This window comes from Arctopsyche grandis, chromosome 3 (assembly GCF_051622035.1).
Source record: "Arctopsyche grandis isolate Sample6627 chromosome 3, ASM5162203v2, whole genome shotgun sequence".
Taxonomy (NCBI): Eukaryota; Metazoa; Arthropoda; class Insecta; order Trichoptera; family Hydropsychidae; genus Arctopsyche; species Arctopsyche grandis.
In genome coordinates this window covers 32,935,975-32,950,941 of record NC_135357.1, presented here as the reverse complement: position 1 = coordinate 32,950,941, position 14,967 = coordinate 32,935,975, and the positions used below count along the sequence as shown (strand labels likewise).

The 14,967-nt window shown below is 35.6% G+C and overlaps 4 protein-coding genes across 5 annotated transcripts in view; 1 reads left to right on the top strand and 3 right to left on the bottom strand.

Moving 5' to 3' along the window:
* Positions 1–14,967, bottom strand: part of LOC143909658 (uncharacterized) — a 36,893-nt gene that overhangs the window by 18,950 nt on the left and 2,976 nt on the right. The window lies entirely within an intron of this gene.
* On the top strand, positions 1,641–4,035 carry LOC143923177 (uncharacterized). 2 transcript variants are annotated; one of them, XR_013261701.1, is made up of 3 exons: positions 1,697–1,859; positions 1,935–3,136; positions 3,233–4,035. XR_013261701.1 is itself a non-coding variant. In XM_077446725.1 (2 exons), the coding sequence occupies exons 1-2, from the start codon at positions 1,752–1,754 to the stop codon at positions 2,682–2,684; spliced, it is 858 nt and encodes a 285-aa protein (XP_077302851.1). In that variant the 5' UTR covers positions 1,641–1,751; the 3' UTR covers positions 2,685–4,035. The 2 variants fall into 2 exon arrangements, 1 of the variants encoding a protein (XP_077302851.1); XM_077446725.1 differs by having other exon boundaries at positions 1,641–1,859; positions 1,935–4,035.
* On the bottom strand, positions 5,621–7,094 carry LOC143909205 (uncharacterized). The gene is made up of 3 exons (XM_077427107.1): positions 6,825–7,094; positions 6,607–6,739; positions 5,621–6,526 (listed from the first exon to the last, which is right to left on the bottom strand). Exons 1-3 carry the CDS (start codon positions 7,013–7,015, stop codon positions 5,621–5,623), a joined length of 1,230 nt encoding a protein of 409 aa, XP_077283233.1. The 5' UTR covers positions 7,016–7,094.
* On the bottom strand, positions 12,215–13,836 carry LOC143909601 (uncharacterized). Its single transcript, XM_077427659.1, has 3 exons — positions 13,560–13,836; positions 13,343–13,475; positions 12,215–13,263 (listed from the first exon to the last, which is right to left on the bottom strand). Exons 1-3 carry the CDS (start codon positions 13,748–13,750, stop codon positions 12,358–12,360), a joined length of 1,230 nt encoding a protein of 409 aa, XP_077283785.1. The 5' UTR covers positions 13,751–13,836; the 3' UTR covers positions 12,215–12,357.

The window sequence follows — 14,967 nt, the reverse complement described above, 5'->3', positions numbered from 1 at the left end:
CTTTTTCATACCGACGATGAATTTTTTTTTTAAATTGGTCCAGTTTCGGAGGAGAAAATTGGAGAATACGAAACCTCGATTTAAAATACGTATTATCTGGTCGATGCGCAACTGTCGCATTCACTCAATATATATATATATATTGTCGCATTCACTCAATATACATATATATCGAAGAAAGGAACGGCAACAAAATTAAGGTTTCGGGTGTACAGCCCTCTTAATGGGGGATATTACACTATCAATACGATTCGTCGTATCGCGGATTTCAAAACAGCCCGGATATACTACTGATTTTCACGATATTAACCTATTACACTATTGATATGGATCGTGTGATAATTACAGATCGGTGCTCAGCGTGCTAAATGGGATATTTTCTAGGAAAGAGGGTTCATTACTATTGTCCCTACAAAGCTAGAGAGCAAAAAAAGATTAACAATAGCGAATCCATTTAGCACGCTGAACGCCGACTGTAGTTTTTTTTTATTTTACATACATATATACAAATATACCAGGAAGGCTTAACAGGTAAACCCCAAATGTGCCTTCCTGGTCCACATAATTATTACTTAAATTAGCTTGATAGCTAAAATATATATAAATAAATAAAAAAAATAGATACATGTAAATCTAAACAATATCTGACATCTATGGTCAGATATTACAAACATCGTATGAATACGATAAATAAAGATGAATAACTTTCATGTAACAATACGAATTTTTATATTCGATAAACAACCACAGAGACATCTATGGTGAGCTATATGGCGAAACCTAAAATATAACTTTAGTACGCGGGACAGATGTGTTGACCGTATCCCGGTCTAAGAAAACACCGTTTGTGTTTGTAAGATCGTTTATTGTTGTTCAATTATTACAATGGTTATTGTATGTACGAAAAGGTTGAGCTTCGGAGAAGTGATCTGGTTGAACTCCAGAGGTTCACTCTGGCGTCTGGAGCTGCGGTGTCGCTTTATATACGTTCTGGCTTGAAGCGTGCCGTGTGCAGATGCTTTGTCTTCGTTTCCAGGACACGTGCCTTTGAGAATGCGAGCGTGCCATGCGTTAATGACTGCCACGTGTTTACGACCTTTCAGGACGATCGAGCGATGAACTCTTTCTTCTGGAATGGTCGAAAAGGTCGTTGCCCTTGAGATATGCGTGTTTATACAGGATCGATGATGAGATCACTGATTTTGATTCGTAATAGCACAAGTTGTACTATATTCCTACATAACAATAACTAAAGGTTTGCAACAGAAAATTGAGAAGGAAACGCCAATTTTTACAGGAACCGTTTCAATGAAAATCAGAAAAATTGGCAAATTCTGATAAGAAACGATCGACCTCGACAAACCAAGGTCTGGCCAACAACGAGACTTAACGGGAATCGAACTCGTAACATCAAGTACGAAATAATTCAACATTCACCACTAGACCAAAATGCTGGTTATAATATTGATAGCATAATATGCCCCATTGGAGTGCACGAGACACCGAGCTACAGCTAACAGTAGCAAACCAATATTTTACATAAACATTAAAGAATTAACTAATAAAATGTTATAGTTTTAAGACTAAAATGTCGGATAATAATAGCTTTAAACTTTTTCAGGCCATAATGAAGGATTTCTATTTGAGAATATCTTTACCGAATATGGTCGTACTTTTAGTGGCTTTTGTACTTCTGTTTTGAAGTTTTCATTCTTTGTTATTATTATCATTTTGACATAAGATGGTGAGCTATGGAGTGTAGACTTTGTCTCCGTTTTACCCCACCTGAGTCTTCTGTCTCCATCCATGACGGTCCTCATCCACTGGTTCGACGAATTTTGACGTGCTGTCAGCTACAAGTCGGCTACAACCTATTGACATTTCAATCGCTGGTGTCCGAACCGAAACTCATTGCTTTCATTATTTTTTTCCAGATTGAGCGAGACGACTGTTTATCAAATACGATATGTATTCCGTGTAAGAACAATCTGGAGTTGTTGAGCACTTTCAGAAACACATGTATTCAGAGTGATGAATCGCAAAAGCTGAGGCTGGCCCGGTATTTGAATGTAAAAAAGGAAGAAATCATACTGGACGATTTAGTATGGGATGATGAGATCGGTTCTTCCGTTAAAGATAAAGGCGATGAGCAGAAATTGTGTGCCTTAAGGAAATGTCTCGCTAATAAGTCGTACAAATGTGACATTTGTTCAAAATCGTTAGGTTCAAAATATAACCTTGATGAACATTTAAAGAGTCACCACGGAATAAAGTCACATGAAAAATCCCACACGAAGACAAACCCATACAAGTGTGACGTTTGCACAAGATCGTTCTCTCGCAAATTTAACCTCGCAGGACATTTGAAATTGCACTCTGGAGAAGGTCTGTACAAATGTGACACTTGCTTAAAGGGATTCGCCTTCAGATATGATATGATACGTCACTTGAAATGTCACACAAAAAAGACTCCGGCGAAGAGTGTCGTGGAACGTGTACGGGAGTATAGAGCTCGAAAAAAAGCATTGCGTGCTAATGCTGCTCCGACAAATCGGGGTAAAGGTACTGCCAAAAGTGCAGTGGAACGTATGCGGGAATATAGAGCTCGGAAGAAAGCTGCTAAATCACACTCGAAGAAATTGCATAATCTGAACACAACATATGCAGAATATATTCCACCCTAAAGTGGTTTAAAACAAATGCTTCCGCCGAGAACCACAATAGAAATGAAATTTACACGAGTGAAAGTATTATTGTTCATACGTATTGATAACATTCGGTACGCGGATGATACAGTACTACTGACCACGAACTTCAACGACTTACAGGCAACACTGGACGCAGTTATTGTGCATAGATCTAGGGCGGGGTTGAAGCTGAATACAAAAAATACCAGATGGATGATATTCAGCAAGTCGGCGCACAATACGGTCAGCTCTCATTTACAGATCAATAACAGCGTGGTGGAGAGAGTGGATGGTTTTAGATATCTTGGGTGCTATCTGGGTGAAACGTGTGAAAGTGGAAAGGAAATTCGCGTTAGAGTGGAGCAAGCAAGAGCTACATTCTTGAAATTGAAAAAGGTCCTAACCACACGTGATCTCAGTATAGCACTCCGACTGAGACTTCTACGATGGTACGTTTTCAGCATCCTTCTGTATGGGACAGAGGCATGGACCCTGACGGATGCCACATGCAAGAAACTAGAGGCATTTGAGATGTGGACATACAGAAGGATGCTGAGAATCTCATGGATGGCGTGTCGTACCAATGCCGAGGTGCTTGCCCTGATGGGAAAACATGTCCAAGTGCTCAAAAGTGTGAAAAGGCGTAAATTGGAGTACTTCGGACATGTGATGCGGAACGAAAAATACGATCTCCTGCGCCTAATAATCCAGGGGAAAATCGGCAGTCGGTGCAGTCGGAAATCATCATGGCTAAAGAATCTTAGGCATTGGTACGGCCTCAGCACCCGAGCACTATTCCGAGCAGCAATGGACAAAATAAGAATGGGACATCTAGTTGCCGACGTTCTAGGAGGACATAGCACATGAAGAAGAAGAAGAAGATATAATATGTAGGGCATTCAAAGAGTTCACTGAATGGTCATTTGTAAACAAAATGCCACTTTTGTAATTAATGATTGCGATCGTTAACTTTTTGAAATTACTATTAGATCAATGTATGAACAGGGCTGTATTTTAAGAGAGCGGTAGATTGAGTTGGAAGAAACACGATATTATTATGGCTGTCATAGATGTTTTCAGAGACAGTACCCAGAATTATGAATGAATTAATCATTTCAATGATGTTCAAGAGAGTATCAAAGACGACAGTCTGTCAACGTCAGTTTCTGTAGAAATGACCGTGCAAATGATATATCTGACTTGAGGCATATCTTTAAAATGGAGAGGATTCTAAGATAAATTTAAGCAAAACTCATACTGGAAGGGCTTAGAAGAATTGCGATTTAAATGCTTTACTTTAAATGGAACATACATACATGTGTAGAAAAATAAAATGTCTATTTCAGTTTGCTGTCTTTTTATTTACCGTTTAAAATTATACCTAATTTGTTTGTTGTTTATTTATTTTACAATTTTGCCGTAGTGACATTACATAGTAGTTCCCAGTCGTTAGTATGGCTAAACAAAAAAATATAATAAGAAAATAAAACAAATGTACACAAATACAATGATAGAACACTTAACGATCCTTCAACTAGATCAGCATATTTATTTAGCGAATATCTATATCAACATATTCGTCTATATGATGTTTTTCCAATTATTAATAAAAATTATAACAAGGGTAGTTGATATAGTATAATGGAGGCTAAAATGACGATGGGTGGCTCGCGTAGCTAAAAGTACAAGCATAAAATGAGCGAAAGAAGTGTTCGAATGGTACCCAAGAGAATGGAAAAAGGCGCGAAGGCCAAAAAGGAGATGGGTAGATGAAATAAGAATAAAAAATGCGTGGAAATTTTATGGATGAGAGTTGCTCAAAACAAAGATGAATGGAAGGGTGCTAGATAGGTTTTCATCCAGCAGTAGGTGATAAATGGGGGTCTACCTCACGGGACCGAAAGTGAAATGGTCGAAAAAGCAAATATCGAAAAAAAAGGGTGCATGGTAAACGGTACTATGTATGTATATATATAATGTACATATCAGTGGCATGCGGTGAAATTATCTCTCTTTTTGTCATATAGTCTTGTTTAATGTGCGCGCGCAGGATACGGGAGGAAAAGCCTGTTCCTCTTGTTCCTGTTGTATCCTGCTCGCACAAAAAGTGAGGATGTACGAGGGGGGGAGAGAGACTTACCGCACGCCACTGATATATATATATATATATACTAACCGTTTTTCGTATGTATGCACGGTAAACGAATATTTTCGACTTTTTCACGGTCACCTCTACTAATTTAATTTCTTTCCGAGACCAGCCGATTCAATATCTTTAACTTTATTTTTAGTCGAGTTTCAATTCCTTTTCGAAACCACCCGTTGAAATCAACGGGCCCAACATTAGTGTTTATAGAAAAACTTTGGCTGCTAATTGAAGTTTAAACTTTTTCAGGGCATAATGAAGGGTTCGGTGATTACTAGTCAAATGTGAACCAGTCACAGGACAACCGGTCGCTCTAAATCGGTCACACGTGATCACCCGTCACACTAAAACTGGTCACGAGAAAACTGGTCACACCCTAAAATCGGTCACCCAGTTTTCTCGTGACCGATTTTAGGGTGTGACCAATTTTCTCGTGACCAGTTTTAGGGTGTGACGGGTGATCACGTGTGACCGATCTAGAGGGACCGGTTGTCCTATGACTGGTTTACATATGACTAGTAGTCCGTTTACCTTATATTACAAATATCGAGCAAAGCTGCGTAAAACCATTAGTATATTATATAATATATAAAACATTAGATAAACAATATAAGTAAAACAACGACTTACACTTCATTACATTACCAAAGGTAAAACAAATAATGAATACTCAACAGCATTCAATCTTTTCAGAGACTTTTGGCAGACAACACCTATTACAAAACCTTAATAATATTATTAATGTGGCACTGCGTTAGGTCTATTCAATGATGTTTTCAGCCATATTTCATCGTCTTTTTTTCTTCTTTTGAACACCCACCAATTCGGGGCGTCCAGAAATGAATCTTTTGTTACTTCTAGTAACGCCAGATCGCCTCCTGGTAACTGCTGTTGGTTGAACGTTTATTGGAGCTCTGTAGTGCTTTTTAATTAGTTTTCTTTCTGAAAAGCGATCTGCTATTGCTATGTAATCTGATGGAGTTTTGCATTTTTCAATTGCAGAAAAAATCTTTTTACGATGATATATTGATAAGTTTTTATTAAGTTTATCAAAATTTTCACGTTCCCAATTCAAAATTTCCTGATCATCTTGTACATGGGCAGTAATATCGTGAATACATTCTGAAGTGGAAGGAAGCTGTTCAATACGAACACTTGAATTTAAAGGCTGTTGAATGGTAGTGACATATGTAGACGAAGGATGTTGATTGGTAGTGGAAGATGGAGACGAAGGCTGTTGAACAGTAGTGGTAGATGAAGACTGTTGAACGGTAGTGGAAGATGAAAATGAAGGCTGTTGAATGCTGGTTGAAGATGAAAATGAAAGCTGTTCTGAATTAGAATGGTTTTCAAATGCATTATAAAACTCGGTAGTATCAGCCTTGTCGCCCAACGGTAATACTGCAGTTGTATCGCTCGAATGTTTTTTCTTCCACGTTTCATACCAATGGGCGACCTTCCTTTTTTTGGGGTTGAATGTCCCATTAATCATTATTTTATCAACATCTCCATATTCCTCTTTAAGAAACGCAGCATGCTCTCGAATTGCTGCCGCCACACCCATTTTGCTTTGAAAATAGCACTGAAATCTATCAAATGTATCGGAAGACGGAGCTAGCGAAGTAAGAACTTCGGCACTCTCAGTATCATGGGAATGTTGTAAATTAATGGTTATTATGGCAGGCAAATTTTCCTATATAATAAACAAAAAAGTCAAATTAATATTAATTAATTTTTTTGAAATAAAAGTATTAAACACTGTGTATTTTTTACCTTCACGTTTTGGTAAAGATATCTAGTTCGTGTATTCGTATATTTCACTATAATGTTAATAGACGCTAAACAGTCAAAATTTCTTGTTTTCAACTTTTTATTTTTACGGCTGAATTGGCATTTATAATGTTTTCTGTAAAAAAAACATTTTTTTCTTCAAAAAAAGGCATAACTAAGTAACACTAACATTTGTATAGATATAGGTGATAGGAACTTGCCTGCAAACGTATTTTCCGCCATCGTCTCTCGTATTGGATACAATCCACCTCGTGTTCGTCAGTTGGCCATACAAAGAAACCCACTCGACACAATTGTCAATGTCGTGGATTTCAGCAAAGAGCTTCATCGACAAACCATCGTCTGAGATCGAATCCACCTTATACCTATATTTGTCAGGAAAGTTGGCCATGTTGAGGTCGATGATAACGACAGCAAAATAATCTCTCTCCCAATCGTGCACGCACAGAGTGAAATGACCGATTCACTTTGGCCGTTGGGATGTCAAATGTAACGCATCTCACTCTCTCACTATGTGCAAGAGTGAGAGGTGTATATGTATGCTAAATCTCATATGGGTTGCGGGAATAGGCTGCCAACTTTTTCTGAGACAATTCCGGGACAAATAGCTCAAAACTCAATTTTTGTATATTCTTTTAATTCGTTCGGAACATATTTTGGTGCGTACGCACCAAGCCAATGAACGGCCCACAGGCCAACTTTAAAAACCAGTAGCGTACAAAATATCGAAATCAAAATTAAATTTAAAAATTGAAATTAAATATCAAAATTAAAACTATTATTATTATATTAAAATTAAATTCGAGGATCAAAATAAAATTATAATCATTATATTAAAATTAAAATTAAATATTGAAAGTTAAAACAGAACATGCACAATTTAAATAAATAAATTTAAAAAACATACAGGTAATCCTCGACTTTTGTTTGTCGAAGATGTTTTGACTTACGAAGATACGCACTAAGATCGAAAAAAAATCAAAGAATTATTATTTTTACTTCCCCGTAATGCGCAGTTACTGAGAATATATCATGTATTAGTATGGGTGATCCAACGATTTTTGCTAATCCGGGGTGTTGTCGGTCACATCAAACGGATTTTTTTATTCTTCAATTGTTTCTCTCGTCGAAATAAATCAAGTAATTAAATCATTTCAGAGGTAAAATATATCGGATAATGTGTGATAATTAATTTTGTTACGACGAAAGAAAAAAAACCCTTTGACAAATCACCGACATCCGACACCGCGTTTTTTTATGAATTGTTTTTTTTTATCGATCATCCAAGTGGAAATACAGTAACATCTCGTGACGACTTTAACAATATTTTTTTTCGCTCGTACGCAGAGAAATTATAATATTTCTCTGGTTTTAAATGCGGTATCGTAGTAATTCAAAACATTGTTGTAAATCAAAACATCAACGATGATCTAATTTTAGCTCAATCTCGCTCTTTAGCTTGATTTTGATATTTAATTTCAATTTTAAAATTTAATTTTTATTTCGATATTTTGTACGCTACTGCTGGTTAAAAAGTTGGCCCAAAATCGTCGTTGGTTTAGTCCGTAAGCACCATTTTATAGTTTTTACATGCGGAAAATATCACTTTGGTTCCTTTATTCGAATACAAAAAAATATATACATAATAGTAAAAGAGGTCTTATTTGCAATTCCGCCTTTACTAAGTCGATATTCATGTAATTTCTGGCCTCCGTCCATACAACTTCATGTGACTAAATACTTTTTTGGGGTAAGCATTACTGCAGGGATGGACAATTTTCATCAGCTCAATCGACTTTTCATGCTTTTTGTAAAACTCTGCCTATATCTTGTCATCATTTTGCTTGTCTAAAAAAATCGCCACTTTGTTCCAGATGTTTCCTTATTTTGCAAACAGCCGTATAACTTATACCCTCTATTGTCGCGATTTTATGTTTATAAAACATTCTAGTTTTTATTAATGCTATAATACTTGCATTTATCTTTTTAAAAAGAATTGCTTTCCGACTAATCTAAAAATATATCTATTTAAGACTCACGAGCAATTTAAAACATAAATGAAAGTATTTTTTTACAAATTAATCACCAACTTACCCTAAAAATATAGTAAAGTTGCAGCAAAAGAAAAAAATACGGAAACGCTCGTATATGCTTTACGTAATTCAGGAGCAAACTCATCTCTCTCATTTCACTTTTATTTTTGAAGACATTTTGAAGGATAATGTTGTATTATTTTTTGTTGGTGAATAGATAAGGATGAGCTTACAAAAAAAACTAGCCCAAAAGATCTTATTGTGAATTATTTATAACCGTTACAAATGGGCGCGAACGCGGCTCAATGGGGTGGCGTTATATTCTGTCCTGGGACTGTATGTACGTTGGAAGGACGTTCAACGGATTTATGTACACGATGTCAATTTCAATAAAAATAAATGTAATAGTTTCCTCAAAATTACCGGGACAATTTAGCATTCATCCGGGATACGGAACAGTGATTCCAATTCCGGGACAATCCCGGTCAATTCGGGACGGTTAGCAACTCTAGTCACTGTCACATTGTAGGGGAAGTCGAATATATGGAACGTTGGTTGTTGTATTTTTGTTTTGCATATCCGTCCGTTTGTCAACCAACCTCAACGCGCAAATATAGCCATGCATTTATATGCGGTGGTATAGACTGTAGGGTATGGAGTGGGTGGTGGTGCGAGAACTGTCCCTATGTTTATTTTGCGTTTTAGCTATTAGCATGAACAGTCGGCTTCAATCAATGCTCTCACGATGTTCACATGTATGCTCGTTCGATTCCACAGTATGTTTATATATAAACTTTGGCTGCTAATTGAAGTTTAAAAGCATGAGCGCTTTTAACAAGTTAATTGCTACATGAATATGCAGCATGTGTATTTATTAAGAGGGAATGACATTAATCTGCGGATTTTTAGACAAATATTATCCAACGTAATGCTGTCATTGTTTTAGCTATAAGGATAAATTTTGTACAGTAGTGGCCATTAAATTAAATCAGAATTACATTGAAACAAGATTGTTTGACGGCGATTTAAAATAATGTTAGTATGCTATAAACCGTGTATAAATGGGAGAAACTGTGGCGGCTCGCTTATACGACATGGTCGAGTTTGGTTGCCTTCCTGCGAGTGGGAACCAACTCGGCTGGGTTCGGAGAGCCACTACTCACTCTGCCTTTAGCTGTCATATAATAAACACGTGCATTAACATGCCAGTCGTCTCATTCGTTCATCCCCCATAAAACTATAGTCTTAGGGCCATTGTTGTATAATACACTAGATCCCTCACGTGCTATACTGGTCTCCCTTTTGGCGCATGCAAAATACATGGCGCATGCACAGTTTCTCTTAGTAGGTGGGTAGGTACCGCTGCGTCGTAGGGAAAAAAACCCAACTTCCCCGCTAGTTAAACCCCCCGCACCCCTCAGTTAGTGAAGACAAGATCTCCGACCAAAATCACACGTCAGGGCCCATCTGTGTATTATACATCAATGCTTAGGGCTCTTTGTTTTTAAATTATAATTTATAACTTTTTGTCCTAATTTTGGATTAGAGTAAAGTTAAAATCAAATTTAATTGTATAAGTGAGTTTCAATATATTCGAAACTTAACTTCATTTACATATATTCAGAAATTTCAATCTTCATTGACAATTATTTTTGATAATTGACCATTCCTCAGCTACCTTGGGTTTTCGGTTTTAAATTAAAATAAAAGCCAGTTTATACTAATGATTTATTTTTTCATATAAATACAAAAAAAAGCAATTAACATTTGTATTATTTAAAACATTCATAACAAAAAAAAATATATACATATGTACATTTTGGACATTCAAAGCTATTTACTAAATTTATATATACTGAAAATTATAAAAATATTTAATTTACAAGAATTTTTTTTTTACAATTAAAAACTTATATAAAGTGAACTAACAAAAATTCAAACAATACAATTCACATATTAATTAATTATTAATTTTTATTTTACATATTTACCAGGAAGGCCTTACAGGAAAATCCCAATGCGCCTTCCTGGCCAATTACAAATACAAATGCAGCATTTTTTTATTATAAGTCGTTGAATTGCGAGACACTGAAAAAACTCGCAAATTAACGAGACATCTATGAATTGTACATAAATTTTTTTTTCCGGGAACCGTTTCAACAATTAAATCAGAGAAAATTGGCAAACTCTGATAGGAAACGATCAACCTGGAGTCACAAATCCAGGTCTGACCAACAGCATACTCTGAAAAATTCATTTTCATTCAGGGATAGAACCCGGCACCTTCTTGACGGTAAGCAGAAGCTTAACGTCCGAGCTATGCTGCTGGCTACATATGACTTATAAGCGTTCAAATAAAAAAAGTAAGCTTCTTTTCATCAGTAGTGCTAAAAAATTATAATTATCAGTTGCGATAAAATTTAATATAATACAATATTAGCAGTTCTGTTCAGTGAGGAACACGAGTGGAATAGGAAAATTAGAATGGGAGAATAGCATTAGTAAGCTGGGGGCGAAGGCCTGGGGGAGCTGCCGGATTCTGGTATAATATCTAATATATAATTTCGAAAGAGACTTAATATATATATAACTATCATTGGTTCGTAGAATCTGTGACGTTAAATTTAATAAAACAAAAACAAATGAATATTCAAATAAATTTGAATAAAACAAAACTATTCAAATGAATTGTTTACTATGAGATTGGCCATTTTTAAGCGGTTTATATTACAAATACCGAGCAAAGCCACATAAAACCATTAGTATATTATATAATATACATATATAAAACATTAGATAAACAATATAAGTAAAACAATGACTTACACTTCATTACATTACCAAAGATCAAACAAATAATGAATACCCAACAGCATTCAATCTTTTCAGAGACTTTTGGGAGACAGCACCTATTACAAAACCTTAGTAATATTTTTCCCAACTCTTAAACAAGAGTCGTCAACCTTTCGGACCTTACAAAACACTAAAGTCAAAATTTCGAATCCCATATACTACCATGATTTTTTTATAAAATTAACAAAACAGTAATAACACTTGGTTTTGCACTCGTTATTCGCAAAAAAATGGATACCTTTAATGTTAATATAATGACTGTATAATGATTGAAAAATTATAGTAAATAAACTATATGTACATATATTCATTATGAAAAATGTAAAACAACATTTTAAATTAGTTTATCGAAAGATAATTAATATTAAAAACTATTAAGTGCACAAAGGATTAACTATAGCAAAATAATAGCTTCCAAAAAGCGTGACCAAGGATAAAGGACAAAGTGTTGTTATATTTACATCAAAATTGTCTCGCCGACTAAGCTACTGATATACTCATGCATATCATATATTTGCATATATAAGACATGTCGCAGATGAAATAAATGGTAGTAAAATTATAAATTTATTGAATTTCGTTCACGGTGGGATGAGTAAAAATATACTTCGAGTTGTGAATATTATTTAAGATATACAAAAGATTTTAATTTTCGAAAAGTATCAATTTTTGAAGAAAGTTAGATAACAAAAGGTGATCTGTTTAAACGTCTATATATTCGAGATAGCTATTAGATCGCTTAATCAATAAGGCTAACAAGAAAAAATGCATAAAACACATACATAGATTATGATTAATGAGTAATAATTAATGTGGCACAGTGTTAGGTCTATTCAATGATATGTTTTCAGCCAAATTTCACTGTCTTTTTTTCTTTTGAACACCCACCAATTCTTGAAATGAATCTTTTGTTACCTCTAGTAACGCCAGATCGCCTCCTGGCAACTGCTGTTGGTTGAACGTTTATTGGGGCTCTGTAGTGCTTTTTAGCTAGTTTTCTTTTTGAAAGCCAATCTACCATTGCTATGTAATCTGATGGATTTTTGCATTTTTCAATTTCAGATATAAATTTTTTAAAATGATATATTGGTAAGTTTTTAATTAGTGTATCAACAGTGTCAAGGTCCGAATTCAAAATTTCCTGATCATCTTGTACATGGGCAGTAATATCGTGAATACATTCTGAAGTGGAAGGAAGCTGTTCAATACGAACACTTGAATTTAAAGGCTGTTGAATGGTAGTGACATATGTAGACGAAGGATGTTGATTGGTAGTGGAAGATGGAGACGAAGGCTGTTGAACAGTAGTGGTAGATGAAGACTGTTGAACGGTAGTGGAAGATGAAAATGAAGGCTGTTGAATGCTGGTTGAAGATGAAAATGAAAGCTGTTCTGAATTAGAATGGTTTTCAAATGCATTATAAAACTCGGTAGTATCAGCCTTGTCGCCCAACGGTAATACTGCAGTTGTATCGCTCGAATGTTTTTTCTTCCACGTTTCATACCAATGGGCGACCTTCCTTTTTTTGGGGTTGAATGTCCCATTAATCATTATTTTATCAACATCTCCATATTCCTCTTTAAGAAACGCAGCATGCTCTCGAATTGCTGCCGCCACACCCATTTTGCTGTGAAAATAGCACTGAAATCTATCAAATGTATCGGAAGACGGAGCTAGCGAAGTAAGAACTTCGGCACTCTCAGTATCATGGGAATGTTGTAAATTAATGGTTATTATGGCAGGCAAATTTTCCTATATAATAAACAAAAAAGTCAAATTAATATTAATTAATTTTTTTGAAATAAAAGTATTAAACACTGTGATTTTTTACCTTCACGTTTTGGTAAAGATATCTAGTCCGTGTATTCGTATATTTCACTATAATGTTAATAGACGCTAAACAGTCAAAATTTCTTGTTTTCAACTTTTTATTTTTACGGCTGAATTGGCATTTATAATGTTTTCTGTAAAAAAAACATTTTTTCTTCAAAAAAAGGCATAACTAAGTAACACTAACATTTGTATAGATATAGGTGATAGGAACTTGCCTGCAAACGTATTTTCCGCCATCGTCTCTCGTATTGGATACAATCCACCTCGTGTTCGTCAGTTGGCCATACAAAGAAACCCACTCGACACAATTGTCAATGTCGTGGATTTCAGCAAAGAGCTTCATCGACAAACCATCGTCTGAGATCGAATCCACCTTATACCTATATTTGTCAGGAAAGTTGGCCATGTTGAGGTCGATGAAAATGACAGCAAAAATGACACGCACAGAGAGTGAAATGCCCGATTCAATTTGACCGTTGGCATGTCAAATGTAATGCATCTCACTCTCTCAATATGTGCAAGAGTGAGAAGTGTATACGTATGCTAAATCTCATATAGGTTGCGGGAATATGCCACTCGTGCAGCATATTCCGTAACCCATATGAGATTTAGCATACATATACACCTCTCACTGTATATGAGTACTAATTCTTTGGTAAACGGACTACTAGTCATATGTGAACCAGTCACAGGACAACCGGTCGCTCTAGATCGGTCACACGTGATCATCCGTCACACTAAAACTGGTCACGAGAAAACTGGTCACACCCTAAAATCGGTCAACCAGTTTTCTCGTGACCAATTTTAGGGTGTAGGGTGGAAGTTTTTTTTCTGGTGAGTATTGTTTATTTCATCAGATATTATTCCACATTCCTTGCTTATTGGATGAAAAATAGGTGGTCCAGATATATCCATGGAAAATTTTAATAGCCATAAAGAGACCTTTAAAATCAGGGACGCAGGTTCGGATACCCAAAATGTAACTGAATCAGCATCCCCTGAGACACAGAGAGAAGAAAAATGTTTCAATAATGACAACCTACCCTCCGGAGTCGATGACTAAATTTTAGCTCGGCTCTGGAGGATAGATCGGTAACCACGCATCAAATAAAAAAATACATGTTAGAAACCATCTTATTGATATACCTGAGGGAAACATCGAACGTGTATACCTATACAGGGTCTACGTGACGAGACAGAATGTTAAATTACAGAAAACACAAATATCGGAAGGCAAAGATCGAAAATCGAAAGATCAAAAAAAATGGTGCATGTTAAACGTACATACTCACTTAATTTGCGCGAGCAGGATACAACAGGAACAAGAGGAACCGGCTTTTCCTCCCGTATTCTGCTCGCGCACATTAATGAAGAACTGCCAGAGAAGAATCAGATCTATCTCAATAATTAATAGATGCATCATTTGCATTATATACATCTTATGAAGTTCAACAGCATAGTTTAATAGCTACTGATCTACTGATCATTTTCAGGAAAAAAAAGAGCTCAAAAACCTATTTGCAATTCGAATTCAAATATAATATGCTAGTTTTGGAAATTTTTTTTGAATAAAATGTATCAACCATTTTCTTTTTTCTCATTGATTGCATGTCTGAAATCGTT

Coding starts and splice junctions, on each gene's coding strand:
- LOC143909205 (XM_077427107.1), bottom strand. CDS start 7,015: ATGGCCAACTTTCCTGACAAATATAGGTATAAGGTGGATTCGATCTCA. Junction 6,740..6,824: donor GGCGGAAAATACGTTTGCAG/GCAAGTTCCTAT, acceptor TTTTTTTTACAG/AAAACATTATAAATGCCAAT. Junction 6,527..6,606: donor ATCTTTACCAAAACGTGAAG/GTAAAAAATACA, acceptor TTTATTATATAG/GAAAATTTGCCTGCCATAAT.
- LOC143923177 (XM_077446725.1), top strand. CDS start 1,752: ATGGAGTGTAGACTTTGTCTCCGTTTTACCCCACCTGAGTCTTCTGTC. Junction 1,860..1,934: donor TGACGTGCTGTCAGCTACAA/GTCGGCTACAAC, acceptor ATTTTTTTCCAG/ATTGAGCGAGACGACTGTTT.
- LOC143909601 (XM_077427659.1), bottom strand. CDS start 13,750: ATGGCCAACTTTCCTGACAAATATAGGTATAAGGTGGATTCGATCTCA. Junction 13,476..13,559: donor GGCGGAAAATACGTTTGCAG/GCAAGTTCCTAT, acceptor TTTTTTTTACAG/AAAACATTATAAATGCCAAT. Junction 13,264..13,342: donor ATCTTTACCAAAACGTGAAG/GTAAAAAATCAC, acceptor TTTATTATATAG/GAAAATTTGCCTGCCATAAT.